The following is a 19,289-nucleotide window of genomic DNA, read 5'->3' as shown; positions in this document are numbered from 1 at the left end:
CTGAGCTCCCTTATCTCAAAGGTTCCTCTGGGTCATTGGTGTGGATGGCCTGTCACTGTGGATCTACCTGATCCAACAACTATATCAGCCTCATGTCTATTATCTTTTATGTGTAAGTAAATGTTAAAGCTGTTCGACTTCAACTGCTATAATTACTAATATCAGTCTTCTCAATTTCATTATCCTACAGTTACTATGTTAATATTATAATGATCAGTCTATTATACAATGTTCTTCTGGCATTGCACTGTAGCTTTATATCTTTTCTTTTATAAATTGTTGTTATTGTTGTTGCTCTGTTTGTTCGTCTCGATCTCTCTCTGTCTGCATCTCCCTCAATCCCCTCTCAACCCCAGCACAGTCTCTGCTTGGGGTTTCTGCCAGTTGAAAGGCAGTTTTTCCTTGCCATTGTAACTTTGCTAAATGTTGCCAAGTTCTGTGCTCATGATGGATTAGAGTAAGATCTATCCTTCTCTGGTTAGTGTCACTCGTTGTGATGTCTGACTGTGTCTTTATACCTGTTGTTGTGATGTGTCGTCTTACATTGTTGATCTGTCATCTGACTCTTTTTTTACCTGTGGTTCTGTGATCTGACTTTGTCACGATGGTTGTTCTTCTAGTGGCACAGACACAGTCAGACTACACATCACAATGATAAAGGTATAATAACAAAGTCGGAAGACTTTTCAGAGCAGGAAAAACATCAGAACAATAAGTAAAACAATATGCTACTATTAGACCACACATCAGAATGACAGTAACACACAAATCCTGTGACTGTTTGTTACTGTGGCAAATCATCTTCATCACCAATAAATATTTTGTAATAATTCAGGGAAAACACTGGCATCTGCTGAATCACAAAATGAGGTGGTCACTAAATATATTTTTTAAACCTCCACAATGTTACAATGTATAGTTTTGACATCCCACAAATACTTTAGGTGAATTTGTATGCATAGGCTATACCTTTTATTTATTATTTGAGCTGGTTAACATCTATTTGTAAGGCCAATGGAAATTTCCAACCAATCTTAAAACCTACAAAAAAAACCCAGTAAATTGGATATGTCAAATTCTAAAGTCCACAACACTGAAGCTTTCTCTATAAGGAATGTTATGTTACTCACCCTGTTTTTACCCTTTTGTGCATTAAGTTGGTCTTTATCACGTATAACGCAATATCTTTTTGAATGAGGTCAGCTGTCTGATTATTTAAAACAAGAAGACTCTTGGCCCTGATTGATTGCTTTATCTGTTTGTCTATGATGAAAGGTGGGTGACTGAAAAGGTTTCCTACGGTGTTCATACTTAAAGCTCATTATCAGCTCCGTTGTGAAACCATGTCTTATCTTTTGAATCATTTAACCTACCTCTTATTTTTCTCCCTTTGGTCTCACGTCTCCCTTGTCACATTATTTGACGTCATCTACTTTTTTTTATGTCTCACTTTATTTCACATTAAAAAAAAACTATAATAGCTGGCTGAACACACACGGGGAAATTATAGGCTACACATTGATCAAATATGAATGCGTAATCCCATACCTTTAATAAATTGTTTAACTAACCTTTTTTGATCGCTTTGTTGCTGATGACTTATGACAGATTCTGATGAATGGTTCTTTTTGTGATTCCTGTATTTATGTTCATTGTTGTTCAGTGTTTTATGTCTGAAACCCTGTAATTGTGCTGCTGCCTGTCTTGGCCAGGACGCTCTTGTAAAAGAGATTTTTAATCTCAATGAGACTTTTCCTGGTTAAATAAAAATAAAATAAATAATTTAATTGCTACTGGGTTAGTAGACATAGAATATATATTAATCATTGGAGTCTCTTTGGATTAAGATAATTATTATTATCATAATAACAAACAAAGTCTTTAAGGTTCAGAGAGTAAACACAGTATGCAGCCTGAAACAAAAAGAGATATTTGGTCTTTAGAATCTTGGATGTTGCTACTTGTCAAGCTTCATCCTTGCGTGTTACGTACGTTACGTAACAGGAGAACGAGCGCTCTGATTGGCACTCGTGTGGAAAACGTCAAACGTAGGAGGATGATTTACTAGTCCGCACCCAATCTGAGGAGAAGGGTAACACGCAGCAAACCGCTCTGACAAGAAGTAAAGATAGCTAAACTTCCCATTAAGGAGACGAAGAACTGCCCGCGAAACACGCCAGGACACCGACCAAGCGAAGTGGCATTTTAACTTGTGAAGTGGAAAAAGGTGAGAGGTGTTTCGTTTGATTCATATGAGGGCAGTCATTCATTCATTACCGTAACTGTGTCTACGTTTTTCATAGAGAGGAAACATACTCTGGAAGGACTATTATAAGTCATATTTAGAGTTTGTCCGACGACGGAGGCAAGGAATATGATTCATAATGTATGTTTTCCCTTTTCATGTTAGAAAAGCCGGTGAGCTTGAGTAGCCCCAGGAAGTGCGCCATGATTCACAGCGTTTAAAAAAAAAAAAAAAAAGTGGCCAAATCTGGTATTGCAGCGTCACGTGATGCCTTTGGGCTCAAAAATACTTCTTTCACACATGCTGCGTATTTTTAGGTACATAAACCTCCCAAATACGACCACTTGAATAACCACTTTTAAAATAACGAGGTCCTAAGAGTTGTGTAATAACGAAATGTAATTACAGAGATATTTTGTAGACTTAATGAAAGCAGATGGGCACAGTAACGCGGAAGTCCACGTTTCTTTGCATGTTCCACTGAGCAGCTTTTATTGGAATGCACGGGGCTCGGTTCCACATGCAGTGACATTAGTTCTGTTAACTGAGCCTTTCACTCTTCTATGTCTTTGCAGAATCATCAGCCATGTCTGTGAACATTCATATCAACAGCCCTAATGTGAAGTACACAGATACACACATTGTGTCTCAGTATTCCTACCAGACGTCATCAGTACAAAGAGATGGGAACAAAGTCACTGTAAGTGTACGATTTTTACATAACAACACACACATGTCATTTGTGCAGCCTGCCTCTTATTTTCTTTTCTAAATATTATATAAGGTGACCCCACGCACTACTGAGATGACGTTTCGCACAGAGAGACGCGTGCCCCGGCTGGGTGTGATGCTGGTGGGCTGGGGAGGCAACAATGGGACCACAGTCACTGCAGCAGTACTGGCCAATAAGCTGGACCTCACCTGGAGAACCAAAACAGGGCTGAAGGTGAGTGGAGGAACACTAATGCACCTGTACCTATATAATAATATCAGTACAAGGTGGGAAAAACGGCCAACGTACCCGTACCATAAGAGGTGGTAATCATAGACTGAAAATATGAATGGACAAAGCCTGAGTGAAGTCACCCATCTGCAGGGGGTTTTGGAAGCCTGTCGGTGGCGGTCGCCATGCTGGAAATGCTGTTTCATCCTAACAACAGGCTAAGAGCTGGAGCTGAGGCGGGTTTTTAACCTCTTGACAAACCGTTACATTGCACCTGCTCGTCATACAGGTCAAGCATGCGCCCAACTATGCGTAACTTGTATCCTTCATGAAATCAAAAAGGATGAGTTAAAAAAAAAAAAAATCAGCCCCACTACAGTGTGTACTGATGAAGATAATAACTAATCAGAACAAAATCCTTTTTTGAACCAGGCTCTAAATATGTTCATTTCTGCCAATGCGGAAGTGCAAAATCCTGCAGTTTGTTGAGTGTCTGCTTGAGGCCAGCTCCAGGAACACTGGAAGTCACACCACAGCCCAAAAAAGCTGCTTTTTACAGCAGAAATCAACATGTTTACAGCCTGGTACAAAAAAACGACATGGGTCTGATTAGTTATTGTCATCATGGACACGCACTGTATGGGGGGGGGTGAATTTTTATTAAATGGCTCCATTCTGATTTTTTTGAATGATACTTGAAGTTGCTATCCATAGTTAGGCACGTAGCTGATATGATTGACAGGTGGGCTTGATGTAATGGTTCGTCAAGAGTCTTAAAACCCGCCTCTGCTCCAGCTCTCAGCCTGTCGTTAGGTTTCCTGAACATGGGCTGAGACAGGGCTTCCAGCATGGACCCCCCCCCTGCCGTAACAGATGGGAGACGTCCCTCAGGCTTCGACCATTAATATTTACAGTGAATGGCGGACACTCGACAAACTGCAGTTTTTTTCTGGCTTCATTTTTAAACATGGGGTTGCTGCCTGGTGGTAATTCACTTTATGAGTCCCCCCAAATGTAACATTGATTATATAACTTTGGTTACTTTGATGTGGATTAACTTGCACATTGATTTCTGTACTAATGAATGCAGACCACTGGCTGCCTTAAGGTAGGCAAAAGCAGAAAATGATCCCTTGTAATCCCTTTTTAAAATACAGGCGTTTAGTTAAGCTGCTAAAGCATGCAAATACCACTAAGATTCTTCTATTAAAATGTGCTCAAAGGTCCTGATGGTGAATGAACTCTTTATAGCAGGAATATAATGGAATAAAGCTGCCATGAGGGCGCTAATAGTGAACCTCCTTGTCCTATTTTATAAATATAGCCTACTGTACGTCCCATGATGCTGTGGAAGAGACTCATTATAAGCTGGTTATGCTGACACGTTCAGTGGAGTGTTAAAAGCTCAACTGAATTTGTTCTTGGGAAAATTCCCTTATAAGGTCGAACATATTACCTCTATCCTGCAGTTTTCCATTTTGGCCATCCTACTCTTGTTTATAGGGTTTAATATTGTTTTTATACTCTTTATGACTTTTTGAAAATGAACTACTTAAACAGATTGAATTTTGTGATTTTTTATTTTTATTTTTTTTTAACCTCTTCTTTCTGTCCATCATTCTTCAGAAAGCAAACTACTTCGGCTCATTCCTGCAGGCATCTACTGTGTGTCTCGGATCAGGGCTCGAGGGTGATGTCAACGTTCCCTTTCGTGACCTCCTACCCATGGTGCACCCTGATGATATTGTCTTTGATGGTACGGACAGTAACAGATAGTCTCCTTGTGCTCTGGCTTATGACACAGAAAGAGAGAACTGCATGCAAAAGAGGAAGTTAGTTAACAGGGGGGAAATCTGACCTGAAGACAGCTTCAGAGGACCCCCCCCTCTATAAGGCGAGGATGGTCAGAGTCTAGTCTGTTACTTCATAAGGAAAGAGCTATTTTTAGATCTGCCACAGTTGATTCACAGTCAGTAGTTTAGCCCATTTAGATGTAAAAGAACGACAGATATCTAAGCAGTGCAGCCAGTGTTTCCCCTAGGTTGGAGTTGTAGCAGCGGAGGTGAAGTAGAACAACGTTTTAGTTGCGTGCAATTAAAAAAAAAAAAAATTCTTGTCATAACCTGGCCCATGGGTAATGGTGAAAGATGGGAGGAGTCCGAAATTTCCCAAAGAAAATGAAAAATGTATTTCATAAACGATTGTCACATCTGAGTTTGTAGCGCAAATTAGTAATAATGTTAGTTTCTAAGGAGATAAGCTGGAGTCCAAGCAGCGGAGGTCATATAGTAGCGGTGCAAAGCCGCTGCTAGATGCACATAGGGGAAACACTGAGTGCAGCACCATCTTTATTTACTCAGGGTTTGTTTGTGTTTTTTAGGGTGGGATATCTCATCAATGGATCTTGGCAGTGCCATGGAGAGAGCTCAGGTACTTGACTGGTCTCTACAGGAGCAGCTGCGACCACACATGAGCTCCATGAAACCCAGAGCATCCATCTACACCCCAGAATTCATTGCCGCAAACCAGAAGAGTCGAGCAGACAATGTCCTCACCGGCACCATGGCAGAGCAGGTAATGTTTGGTCGATGGGCGAGCTGATCTGGAAAACTGAAGTCTCCTCTTTAAACAATGTATTTCATTTAATGCTGTGGTATTTGTCGGGATGCCTTTTTTTTTCCGTCTGATTTACAGAACTCAGTGTCTGCCAGTACTAAGGACATGTCAGATAATGATGCAATTAAAACAAAAATGTATAGGCCTACATTATTAAGAATTTTTAACAGCTGTGTACTGGTACGCTTTTATGGATATAATACAACTGCTATCACTGATCTGGCTGTGAAGAAGTCCTATCAGACAACAATCTATGCACTGGAAGCTGATTCAATGTTAGCAGTATCTTTATATAGTTTCTTTATCAACTTAATGTTAGATTAAAAAAAAATGCCTTAAAATGTATGATCAGAAAACACAGATTGCTACATTGACTTGGCACATTCGATGTGCTATTGTCACATTATTAACTTCCTGCAACCACTTCCTTTTCTTTCTAAAAAAGTAGTCGCTATAATGTTAGTAATATTGGTATAGGCTCTGTGATTTGTATGTAACTCTAATAGCAAACTGTCTTTCAGGTGGAGCAGATCAGGGCTGACATCAGGGACTTCCATCAGTTGAGTGGTGTGGACAAAGTCATCGTTCTGTGGACTGCTAATACTGAGCGCTTCTGTGATGTCAGACCTGGAGTCCACGACAGTGCAAAGAACCTGCTAGCTGCAATCCAGGTGAGAGAATGAGCCTTAAAGTCTTTTAAAACGGCTTTATTTAGAAATAATATTAATAATGGCAATATCCAGTACGTAGGCATTTTTAGTCCTTAAAAAACAACAATCTGTTGTAGTTGTGAATCACCCAGTAAACTTGAATGTCCTCTTAATTCAGAGAACCAGCAGTAATCCTCCATCACATTTCGTGATTAATAAAGCTTAGAGGATGAAAAGATTAGCTCTCCTTACAATTCACTGTGGATTTGTGGATGAAATTCCACAATGAGTCTGAAATAGTATCCTTTTATATCAGATCAGGGGAAGAAAATTATGATTTTCCCCTCATGGGTGATTTATTTTATTTTATCTCCTGTCTTCAGCGTGCTTGTACTGCTGTCAGCTTAAATACACTATTTCACAGACTTGTGATCTTCAGCAAAGCTTATTTTAAAACCGGAGCACACAATAGAGCTGTGCAACAGAGATGATGTGAAGACAGTCTCAGGGGAAATGAGGCTTTGTGTGTTAAGTTTTTTTTTCCCTCTTGACAACATGATGAGATACTTTGTAACAGCGTGTTTTCCCCCTTGCTTCCATCAGAGTGGAGCAGAGGTTTCTCCCTCCTCTCTTTTTGCTGTTGCCAGTATACTGGAGGGGTGTGCCTACATCAACGGCTCTCCACAGAACACCTTTGTACCTGGAGTTGTAGAACTGGCTGAGCAGAGAGGCGTGTTCATCGGAGGAGATGACTTCAAGTCTGGTCAGACCAAAATCAAGTCTGTGCTTGTGGACTTTCTGGTCAGCGCAGGTATCAAGGTAAGACTAAGAAAGTATGAATTCAAGGTTAAGTCACATGACATTCAGCTCAAGAGAAGGGGGCGTGATAAATAGATTAAAATCAGCCCACTAGCTTGTAACATAAAACCTTGTTTACTTCATTGGAATTGAAAATTAATTATCACTTCTTTTTTTTTGGAAATAGGAATTTATTTTGGTCCCATTTAACACTTGAAATAATCAAAAGGGAATACATTGTGAAACTTGAATCACTCTGTACAACACAACTCCCTCTATCCTTTAACTCACGGTTTGTTTAACTTAGACACAGAAACAATCTAATTGTCCTACTAGATCATCTCAGCTGGGTCGCAGAGCAGCTTTCTGTGGGTCGTGAATGTTGATGAAGGAGTTGGTAGTGGGTCCTGAGGCTCAACCAGTTGAGAACCTCTGCCCTAGATGATATGAGCTCAACATGCCTTCAAGCCTTCAAACTCCTTGTACCGCGTCTGTTATTATTTTATTAAGCTCCTCTTGCCCTTCACAGCCAACCGCCATCGTCAGCTACAATCACCTTGGCAACAACGACGGGAAGAACCTGTCTGCTCCTCAGCAGTTCCATTCCAAAGAGGTGTCCAAAAGCAATGTGGTGGATGACATGGTGCAGTCGAACCCCATACTGTACAAGCCCGGAGAAAAACCTGACCACTGTGTGAGTGACTCAGACGCACAGAGAGATAGTGAGCTCTGTATTAATGTTTGAACCTCAGACTTCTCAACTGCTTGTGTTTGTTGTTTCAGGTGGTGATTAAATACGTCCCCTATGTGGGAGACAGCAAGCGTGCCATGGATGAATACACCTCTGAAATAATGATGGGAGGGACTAATACTATCGCACTGCACAACACCTGTGAGGTCAGTGTTTGAAATCACGACTAAATAGTTATTCAATTTGTATAAAATCAAAACACCTTCCAATGTGGGAGGCCACTATTAACTGCTATAGCTACATACACCCCACATACCACTAACCCTTTCCTGCTTTATCGGACTGTAGCTGTAGTGGTAGAGGAGGAGTCTGGGGACTGCCAGAGCTTAATGTTAATCCTTCCTTACATGTCTCGGAGCTAATTTAAAGAGACATCTGCAGGTCACTACCTCATATTTTAAGCCCACCCACAGCCATTCCTACAAATAAAATAACCTGTTTATGTTTACACACATGGTCAATATTTTAAGAAAACATTTAAGTCAAGTTATTTTTTTTTTAAATATGACTCAAGATAATAAATAAAATCTGAACATTTCAAACTTTGGCACCCCCTAGTGGCAGAATCAAAGAAGACAAAATAATACTCAAAAATTGCCTGACAAAATGTTTCCTAGGATTTCACCTATTTTTGTACAAAAAAACCGACTAAAACAATCAACATAATATAGACAGATTTTTCAATCACACACAAATGCTTAACATTGTCAGTGTAATGAGGGAGAAAATGTTTCATTTTGTACATATCAGACATACTTCTCTTATGAAAAATACTGGATTTATGGTTAATTTAACCAACTTAAGTATAGCTTGAATAAGTGTCAAAAAGGAACCAACAACAATCAAAGAATTTTCAAAATATACTTTTATTAAACATGCACAAGTGTGGATGATCTCAATTTACAGATTATACATAAATATTCTGTACTTTGTGTTCTGCATTGTTGGTGTTGTTGCCAGAGTGAAGCCCATGTATAACTATCATCTACTAGAACTGAGACTCCCGAAAAACAGATGAATGGACGCTCCCCTAGCCGATGTAATGGACCAAGACATGACAGCGTATATGCTGCAGACGTAAACACCGCACGGAAAATAAAGTCTTGGTTGTTAAATCGCTAAACGTAAATGTATAGTTCATGAGACGTTGATTTTAAATGGGTTCCAAGATTGAAGTGTAGATGAAGTTTAAACCTTGAAACCCAAAGTGTCTGATTTGATTACAGCCTGAAAAAGAATTAAAAATGACACTCCTGTATGCTGGATACACTTCCTGCATGTGCTTGGACCTGCAATACTAAAAAGAGTTGTCGGTATTGATTGAAATCTTTCATACTATTAAACACACCTTGTATATATCTGTCTTTTCAACAGGACTCTCTGCTTGCCAGCCCGATCATCCTGGACCTGGTGATGCTCACAGAGCTTTGTCAGCGTGTCACTGTCCGGCCTCAGGGAGAGGAGGACTTCCAGTCCTTCCACAGTGTCTTAGCACTGCTCTCCTTCCTCTGCAAAGCACCCCTGGTGCCATCAGGGACCCCAGTGGTAAACGCCTACTTCCGCCAGAGGGCCTGCATAGAAAACATCTTGAGGTATGGACAGAACTGTGAGATCTTACTCAAAAGCAGACAGAATGATGCTTAAATGGCTCAGTCTGGTGTGATATTCTTGTGTTTCAGAGACAGACGTTGACAGCACTCTCCTTTGTCTCTTTTTTTCAGAGCATGTCTGGGCCTTCCTCCTCAGAACCACATGCTGCTGGAGCACAAGCTGCAGAGAGACTTCCTACCCCCATATGACAACCACATCGTCAACAAGGCTGCTTTGGGAAAAGTTGCCCTCACCAACGGGAACCATATTGCTCTAACAAACGGCTTCTGTGCACATGTGAATGATGTAGCACTTGCAATATGACAGCAAAAACAGCACTCTACCCCAAGATGGAACTGAAATCTAATTGGACTGTAACACTGAGACCAATAGCCCACAAGCTATCATAACATAAAAACTAAAGGAACACTGATTCCATAGCTTTGCGTTTAGAGTAAACTTGACATCTTTAAATATACAGCAAGTCTTCTATGAGACTAGTGGTGATTAACATTTAGCTACTAAGCCTTGAAGAGGTTCATTTATTTGAGTCTGTACTCCACACAACACTGTTAAAGGCAGCCAATTTTGTGACAATGTATGTCTGTTTTTATTTATGATTAACCATGTATTTAATATTTAAAAAGTAAATGCAGCTTTTTAAATTTGTGTTCATCTTAGTTATATCTTTATTTGACTTTTTTCCCCCATTTGTCAAACAAATGTAAATACAATTTCAACAGAAGTTCTTTGAAACAGGTTCACATGTGTAACCATAAAATATTATATTGATGTTGCAGCTGTGAAAATAAATAGGATTGTACTTTGTTTTTGTTGTTACAGCTACTTTTCAATTACAAAAGAATGAGGGGCATCTCTTTTCAAAGTACTCTATTTTGTGTTTTTGTCTGTCGCTGCCTTTCTTAGCCCTCCATATGATTTAGCTAACTGGCAGATGATATGGATGGAGTAAGGAGTGTTTTGTTTAAAGGTAAAGCCGGCTGTTTATGTACAATAAACATTTGAATACATTGTTAGACCTTAACTCATTTGTGGTATCTTATTTTTTTTAATCTTTGGAAGAGGCTACATCTTTCTCTTTTTGAGGCATGTATTACGGTAAGTTTAAATTTGAATGCATTTTCATGAAAAGGTTGAATGGATGCAAACCTTTGGAATAACGAGAGCCAAATCTGGACTTTGACAAAAAGCTTGTGATCAGACAATTAAGTATCATGCAACCTTTTTTGTTTTGGGGGAGGGGGGATTCTATATTATTTTTGGGCTGGTGCTTAAACAAATCATTGCAGCATCATTTTAATAAATGGGGCTTTTTGGGCTGCAGAATCCCCTCGCACGCCCCTGCAAACACAGCCTTAGCAACGACCCTAGCAACCAGACCACAGAGGAGAGTGTTAGTGATGAGGTTCAATTGGCAAGTCTTTCCAGAAGGAACTTTGTCGCCGATTATGATCGTTTTTTGTTTTGTTTTTTGGGTGACATGTTATGTGTTATTTTGATTACCAAAACAAACGGTACCAGTTGGTCCGTTTCCTGTCATCCGTCCGGTCTCATCACTTCCGCTGCCGTAACTGCGACACGGTGCGTCATTACCAATGGCGGACAAGGAGAAGCGCCGGTCAGGAGCGACTCCTCCGGGGATGCCTGAGGGCAAAGCCACCAAATCGGACAGCGACAGGGAGTTTCTGATGCAGGCTGGGGTGGGAGAGCTGCTCCGCGGGGCCATCCTGAAGATGGTGGAGGCCAGATCGGACGATCCAATAGGGTTCCTGGCAGACCACTTCTGCAACATCGCATCTGTGTCAGAGACCGGCTCAGCTGGATACGGAGAGGGGGATCAGTTAAGCAACGGCCTGGTGAGCGCAGGCGCGCAGGAGCAGCAGCATCTCAACCGGGCGCTGTGGCACCTGCGGCTGGCACATCACTCCAAGAGGTGTGTGGGCATAATGTCTCATGGTGCTAGGATGCTTCTTTTGTTAGAGCCTAGTAGAGATTGTGATCAAACCTTTATTGTCTCACTGCTCAAATGGAGACATGTAAACAACGGAGCTATGCAGAAATGTCTTTGTCACCCCGATGTCTGTTAGTTAAGACTTCTTTTTTTTCCCAAGCAGTCTGTTTTGGGCACATTTTCTCGCTGTTCTTGTATGAAAAAAACTTAACCTTGAAATTTGATGGGTCTTTTAACCCTTAAGTCATCTTAAAGGCGGCCTAAAAAGGATAATTTACAAAGCATGTGGACAGAAATGTACAAGATTCATAGACAGAAAATCATGCCAACCTACTTCCAAACTCATTTTCTATTGATAAAGTCGTCAGTTGAATCCAGAGATAAATATGTATTTCCATCCGCTATATAGTTGAAAGTTACACACAGATCTTCACTTAAAGGGCGAGGGCCATTTCATGTAAGATCATGAAGAGATTATAAAGATAAAAAACATTTTCAAAAACTTTCCTTTACTTTTCTTGAACATTATTCTCCAGAAACATGTCCTCTTTGAATGCACTCCTCAGACCTCACTGAATGACAAAGATATGTCTACATAATGATAAAAAAAAAAGGTGTTTGGATAAGTAAAAAGATCACAATCTTTAATGCAGTTGCGCCAAGTTGCGCCCACAATTTTGCTAACTTCGATGTCTAGTATGCTATAGCGATAGTTTCAAATTTGCCCTCTGTTAATGTCGTGCTTGTTTTTTCCCCCAGATCTGCCTTTAGTAACAATGTCCGCGTGGCCTACGACCTTTTGAATCTCACCGTGCCCCTGAGACAATCTGGTGAGGCTCCTGAAGGCCCTGATGGCTCCGGCAATGACAGCCCAACTGGAGAAGGAGGAGGAGTGAGAGGAGGCCTCTACACACAGACTCTGCAGTGTCTGTGCAGCGAGGGTGGTGTCCCTGCCTCCACCTCTGCCCCTCTACTCCGTCGCCTCCACTGCCAGGACCACGAGGCCGTACTTTATGACATCTTCCGTCACGGTGTGCTCACGTGTGCAGTTTTCTCAGACTACATCCGGCAGGCTCAGAGGCTTTATGCTGAAGTGTGCTGCCCAGATGTAGGGCCTGCCTCTCGGGCCCTGTGCCTGGCTGTGCTGGGGACCTTAAAAGAAGCCCTGGAGACTTCCCAAGGCTGTGATGCAAACTCCCCTAATGCTAACACTAAAACGAGCTCCTGTTTGGAGGTAAACGTGAAGGCTATACGCTACCTGGAGGCCAGTGCCAAGATCTCTCCATACAAGATAGCACAGGCCATAGCTGGAGCCCAGACACGAGGCCCTGCTGGTGATATGGACGCTAAGGAGTTTGAGAATGCTGCAGCAGAGCTTTTTATCGCTCGTGTGAAAGTTGTATCCTAGGTTTTACATAACTGATGAATGTACAGAAATCTATCACAAATTAAATAAACCTCTAACAACCAAGTCCACATGGCGGCCATTCCCCTCTTTCCCTATGAAGTTCGAATTTGGTTATAATGTTGTAGTGCTGTGTCTTTTGGTTGTATTTTGCATAAACGTTTGTTATCTAAAGATAATGTTACAATTTTCTGATTTATAACCAACTGTAAAAGACACAAAGCGATTTGTTTATCTATTAGCTACACACTGACGACAGTTAATTTTAGCATTCAGCCACTGGTTATCTAACCTATCTGCAGTAAGCCAAATTCAAGCCAATATTACCATTAGCTAGGAATGTTATACGCTCACATAACCTCTTGACTGTGTTGTACTACATGATTGGAAAGTCTTAAATTACGGTATTGTTAGCAGGAAATTTAATACGAACTGTAGCTGTTGTTCAATTGTATCAAATAAGTTGTGAAAATTATGCTTTCACAATGTCAAAAAAAACCTCTTTAGCCTTAACTATATTATAACACTTTTAGAGGTTATGTTAACGTTTGGCCATTTCCTGGCTAACAGTGATGTTAGCTAATGCTTAAGTAGCCCGGTATTACTCTGAAATGGCTCAATGTCCCTCAAGGTATTTGGGGTTTTATTGTCATCTCCACCACTGTTCAGGTCAATCTGTTAGTGTTGGAATGACAATGATTTATTAGATTTCCTGAATGCTTATATGACTTACTACCTGAAAGACAGCAGAACAACAGTGTTTGAGCGCCACGCCATGGGGGTGTGATGTGAAAAGAAAATGGCCGCCGTATACAGATTTACCCTTGTCATGAAATGCTTCAATAAGAAAGTAACACTGCTTGACTAATACAATAAAAAAAACCTGTTATAAGTTCTCCTTTTCACGTGTATAGATGAATGTAATGTGAATTAAACTAAGCATCTTGTTAGGCTGAATGTGAGATTCTTGGTAACTTTATTTTCTTATTTTCAAGCATTTTGTTGACTACTAATTACAAATTATTAGGCAGTTTATGCTAACCTAATGAAGGGTTTGTAGCAGAAAAATGTTATGGAATATATTACATAGTTTGCTTATGGGTACTTTATACATATTTATGAATAAATGCTAAGGAGCAGAGTAATTCCACTTTATATCCAAATATTGCTGCTGTACTGAACCTTTGTTTTAAAGGTTTACCTTTCATGAGACAACGTGGTTCTTTTGTCATTTTTGCACTGCACCCCCGACCCCTACTCCCTCAGGTATGAGCAGGTTACTCAGTAGCCCAGCCCACTTACTACTTTGAGTAAATGTTAAACAAATTCATTTTTACTTTTTTCTTCAGTCTATTTTTAGACCACGTATTATACTTCTACTACTAATTCTTGTAGTCTTTCCACCCCTGCTAGTAAATGTAAGTAGGCTACCTCATTTAGCTTAATGCTCCCTGGAATTGTGTGCAACTGTCTTCCAACCATTACTTAAGTTAAGCCACTAGATGGCAACACCACTCTGGTGCTCAGACTATCAGACACAAACAGAGAAAAGAGGCGGAAGTACTATAAGTTACAGTGACAGGCGTTGTTATGTTTCTACAACACCTGGGCCGTTTTGTAGACATTAGGCCATACTTTTCGTGGAAATAATGTAATTTGTTGCGCATTTCTGTGCGGTTAAAAATGGAGGAGGAGGGACAGCTGCGGTCCTTGATGTTCCTCATACCTTACCTGCTGCTGAAGCGCAGAAGAGACATAAACGATTTAAACATTCAGAGGCGCAATGAGATCCAGAGACGCATCAGACATCGTCAGTACTTCTTCCAGAGACAGAGGAGGATGATGATGGTCGGTCCCTACCTCTCTCATCTCTGTCATTGTATAGGTCTATATAAAATGAGTTGTAGGCTATATGTTAGGCTTTTGACATAGCCAATGCTTTAGGCCTATTAGTTAGTTGATGTTAATGTTTTCTGTTTGTCAGTGGCGGTTCTAGACCATTTTTACTGAGGGGGCCAAACTGGGGCTAGTTATTTTGTCAGAGGGGAACATTAAACCCAGGTGAAAAATAGACAAAGATGATTGCTTTAAAAAAAGATGTATTATGCCAAATAATAGCACACATCATTAAATACCACAAGATAAAATACCATGATTTATATTTGTTTCAGTAACATAATTTAATAATAGATTGTGAGTCAAATACTGTGTATGTGTTTTTAGGGGGGCTCTTCCTTTTGGAGGGGTGGCCACAGGGGGGAGCAAGATCAGTGTTACAGGGGCACTGGCCCCTGTTGGCCCCTGCCTAGAACCGCCCATGCTGTTTATCTCGACACATTTATTAATTATTTAGGCACACATGAACACGGCGTCACCACCATTGTTAAGAGTTCATAGGTCTTCTCTCTGCTAGGCAATATAACATCCACCAAATACTATAGGCCTACTGTAGCCTAATTGTATGAAAAAAGAAAATTGTGTTATATTAGTGTTTGTAATGTTTGTGAAACATTTGTCTGAACAAATGTATTAGGTAATTTGGTATATTTCTAACTGCAGTCAAAGAAACAAAACAATACTTTTTCCTATATAGTAATAGCCTAAGATTCATTTATGCGGCACATTAAAGAGAAAGTGGCTTACATTTTTATAGATCTGGCAGTAAAAAATGTTAATAAGCTATGTTTTCTGTAATATCCTGCTCTCACTCTACTTTTTGACCTGTTAGTTGAACCTGTGATTATCTCTCTTTTGATTTGTGTATGCAAACGTCAATTAAGTAAAAATTTGATCGCAAAAAAAGATCCGGCATTCAGAGAGAAAAGTGATAGCCCCAAAACCAACATTTGTAAGAGATTGATGGTTGAATGAAAAATTGGTTCATTCGTTTAAAATAACTCCTCATTTTGCCGTCAATCCTCTTCTCTCCAGATGATGTTAGCTGGAGGCATCCGCTCCAATGTCCACATCCGCACGCGTCCCTGGACCACTACTGCAAGCACTGACTGGTGGGAGCGGACAGTGATGACTGAATTTGAGCCGTCTGATTGGCTGGACAAGTTCAGGATGAGCCGGCAGACATTCTTTTACCTGTGTGAGAAGCTTAAGCCTCGACTAGCTCGCCAGGACACCAGTTTCCGCCTGGCGCTGCCGGTGGAGAAACGTGTCGCTGTGGCTCTGTGGCGTCTGGCGTCCAACATCGAATACCGTACCATCAGCACTCTGTTTGGTGTGGGGAAGTCCACTGTGTGCAGGTGTGTCCGAGACATGTGTCACGCCATTGTGGCGCTCCTCAGCTCCCTCTATTTGCGGCCTCCCTGTGAGCAGGAGCTGGAGGACTCAGCCGAGCTCTTCCTTTCCAACTGGGGCTTTCCTCATTGTGTTGCTGCCATATCAACACTTCATACAGCTATCATCACCCCATCAAACAACGCCTCTGACTATGCCAATCCGGCCGGCTGGCTCTCCGTGATGTCACAGGTAGTGCGGGCACCCTTTTATCATCAAATAATCAAATAATGCTTCAAAGTGGTCTTCAGTAACATTTGGGTGACGTGTGTCTTTTTTGTTTGTCTTTAATGTTTCAGGTGGCTGTTAACGGGCGGGGGCAGTTCTGGGATGTATGTGCAAGTTTCCCAGGTGGGACAGACCCAACTGACATCTTACAAAACTCCTCGTTGTGGGCCACAGCTGCAGAGGGCGGACTGTCACCTGCCACACCGCCCATCTTCATGGGAAAACCACTCAGGTAAAGTAGGATACAACAGAATGATAGTTTGTCACATTTTTCAGGCACTGAATGATACTTTAAGCAATTGTTCTGCCTTGAAGGGAGTGAAGTGTCAGTCTCTCCCCGTATCATTTGTTAATTCTTCAATCATAAAACAGCATCTGGCATCAGGCTTTGACAAACTCCAGCCATGGAATATTGCTGTTGTTTGTGTTTTTATATTGAAAGTTGTAGGGGGTACACTTTGTGCTGTCCGACTGTTTCTCTATCAGTTTCCTGGATATACCATGAGGCATCTCAAATCTTATCAAAGAGTTTGACACCAAATCATTATTCATAAAGGAGTCAAAACTCTGACCGGTTAATACTGATGGGAGTCTGTCAAACCCTGTGTACAGTGGACTTGTACTGTTGTGGTCAAATTCTGACCCTTTTTTTAGATGCCATATCAACTAGTGTCTGTTTTAACTAACTGAAAACCATCTGTTGCGTCCAGGTATGTGCTGCTGGGGGAGCCCTGTTATCCTCTCCAGAACTGGCTACTGAAGGCTTACCCTGAGGAAAGGGGTCGGAGGGCTAATCAAACAGCACTGACTCAGCAACAGCGGCTCTTCAACAGGCGGCTCACCACAGCAATGCGTGTGCCTGAGGAGGCACTGCTGAGGCTGAGGGCACGCTGGCAGTGTCTGAGCAAGAGGAACGACTGTGGCCTGGACGTGGTGCCCACAATGATCCTAGCCTGCTGCATCCTGCACAACATGTGTGAGTCCCACGGAGACCCCTTCAAGGCAGAGTGGCAGGAGGAGGTGGTGTCTGCTGAGAGTCCTCAGCCCAGCCACAAGCATCTCCTCTCGACCAGTATGGACGACAGTCCTGCTGAGGAGGTGCGACAGCTATTCTGCGACTACTTTGAACAGCTGAATGCCTAAAAAACTCCCTTCACTTTTAGACTGACGTGTGAATATTTGGAACCATTTCAGTAATCTTGTACTACCAGTACATATTTTAGACATTCTATAGCAGGTCATTTCAGAATGCAGTCGTTGCTATCATGTAAATAATGCTGAATGTTAACACAAATATTGACGCTTGGGTTTGCATTTATCCTGAAGCATGGTTGAACCCAGATGCACCATCAATCAGCCCTTGACGAAGTAAGTAAGACTGAAAGAAGTTTAATCTGACAGGTTTGACCTCAGCCCTGTCTGAGATGGCCTAAGTTATGCATTCAAAGGAAAAACACTCAGATTTATGTACTATCTTTTTGAAGGGGATCGTGACAGATAAGTTTCTTATTTTTTCAACCGATGTTTCATCTACCAAACTCTTTTTTTTATTGTAAAAGATTTGGACAACGGATCATGATATTTATGATTACTTTGTTTTACACATTTGTACATCCCGATATATAAATATCCTATTTTCTTTGAGTAAGTCTTTTGTAAACAGTCATGTATTATATTATCTAACTGCCAATACTTTCATCCTTTGACCAGTGTGTAATTAAGCCTAATTTATGCAAAGTATGTTTGTCTGTTTTTCTGAAATCTAATGTGTGTCACTCCTTGGCTCTAAATGTAGCCTATGTAGAATATAGATTGACTTATTTTAGAAATACTGTCAGCATGTTACGTGCAACTACACAGTTAGACCACAAGATGTCCCTCCTATCAAAGCTAAGACCGCCACAGTCTTTGTCTGCTGCTTGAATTGCACTGCAGGTTGATGAACTGGTGGGTTTCTACTTAGTTATAATATCTCCTGTGTTGATAAACCAGCACTATTTTGCACTATATTTAGGAGTAATGTGTTTTAGTAGTGCGGGGCATAGCCTACAGGAGGCGGTGGGCATAATTTAGCAATGCACTGCCTAAAATTGTAGGCTATTAAAAACAACCCCTTACATCTTTAATTTTGCATATTCTCATCGACCTGTGCGCTCGGAGTCAGATCCCACCCCAAAGGACCCGCCTCGTTCATTCAATTGGTCTGCAACAAACCTGTTTCATGTAATTCTCATTCTGTCACTCAACACCACCGTATCTCCTCCTCTTTGCTCCGGCATCAGACTGGTGTGTGTCGACCTTGTTTCAGGGCGACGAGCTTACCCGAAAAAAAAAACCCAGTTTGCAGCGTTTACATTTTCTGGCAAAAAAAAAGCCGCCCGGGTCCGGCACGCATCTTTTCTTCTTCTTGCCTTTTTTTTTTCGGGATAAGCTTTAGTAGCATAGATTTTTTTTTTTTTTTTTTTTTTTTTTTAACCGTCAAAATGTGTAAGGGTGAAATGGGTAGCTACCCTGCTTTCGTGAGCTAGGCGGACAAATTCCTTCCAACCAGTTCGCTGCTTCAATCACTGCGGGTTCACACAACATTAGCCGAGGCGTTGTTAAGTGAGCTAGCGGGTTAGCAGCAAGGGGAAGCCGTTACGTGTAAAGTGTGCTAACGTCGGCTAATGTAGTTACTATACGGACGCATCGCTGCGGATAGTGAAATAAACGCTTATCACTCTATACTGTAAGCTTTATTACTTACTACTTTTCACCAGCTGACGTTGGAGACACTGCACAGACGTCAACTGGTCCGGGGTTT

At 41.2% G+C, this 19,289-nt stretch overlaps 3 protein-coding genes across 3 annotated transcripts; all 3 read left to right on the top strand.

Moving 5' to 3' along the window:
• Window positions 1-2,069: 2,069 nt before the first annotated feature.
• Window positions 2,070-10,638, top strand: LOC132993160 (inositol-3-phosphate synthase 1-A-like). The gene is made up of 11 exons (XM_061062839.1): window positions 2,070-2,227; window positions 2,821-2,945; window positions 3,030-3,191; window positions 4,815-4,944; window positions 5,569-5,762; window positions 6,326-6,475; window positions 7,058-7,273; window positions 7,782-7,946; window positions 8,036-8,149; window positions 9,378-9,595; window positions 9,725-10,638. The coding sequence occupies exons 2-11, from the start codon at window positions 2,832-2,834 to the stop codon at window positions 9,915-9,917; spliced, it is 1,656 nt and encodes a 551-aa protein (XP_060918822.1). The 5' UTR covers window positions 2,070-2,227; window positions 2,821-2,831; the 3' UTR covers window positions 9,918-10,638.
• Window positions 10,639-11,017: 379 nt separating this feature from the next.
• tpgs1 (tubulin polyglutamylase complex subunit 1) lies at window positions 11,018-13,932 on the top strand. The gene is made up of 2 exons (XM_061063360.1): window positions 11,018-11,547; window positions 12,325-13,932. The coding sequence occupies exons 1-2, from the start codon at window positions 11,210-11,212 to the stop codon at window positions 12,971-12,973; spliced, it is 987 nt and encodes a 328-aa protein (XP_060919343.1). The 5' UTR covers window positions 11,018-11,209; the 3' UTR covers window positions 12,974-13,932.
• Window positions 13,933-14,580: 648 nt separating this feature from the next.
• On the top strand, window positions 14,581-18,223 carry LOC132993521 (putative nuclease HARBI1). The gene is made up of 4 exons (XM_061063401.1): window positions 14,581-14,818; window positions 15,902-16,450; window positions 16,558-16,718; window positions 17,197-18,223. The coding sequence occupies exons 1-4, from the start codon at window positions 14,654-14,656 to the stop codon at window positions 17,627-17,629; spliced, it is 1,308 nt and encodes a 435-aa protein (XP_060919384.1). The 5' UTR covers window positions 14,581-14,653; the 3' UTR covers window positions 17,630-18,223.
• The last annotated feature ends 1,066 nt before the right edge of the window (window positions 18,224-19,289 follow it).

Source organism: Labrus mixtus, chromosome 18 (assembly GCF_963584025.1).
Source record: "Labrus mixtus chromosome 18, fLabMix1.1, whole genome shotgun sequence".
Taxonomy (NCBI): Eukaryota; Metazoa; Chordata; class Actinopteri; order Labriformes; family Labridae; genus Labrus; species Labrus mixtus.
Note: the sequence above shows the minus strand (reverse complement) of the source record. Positions and strands in the feature narration are given on the sequence as shown.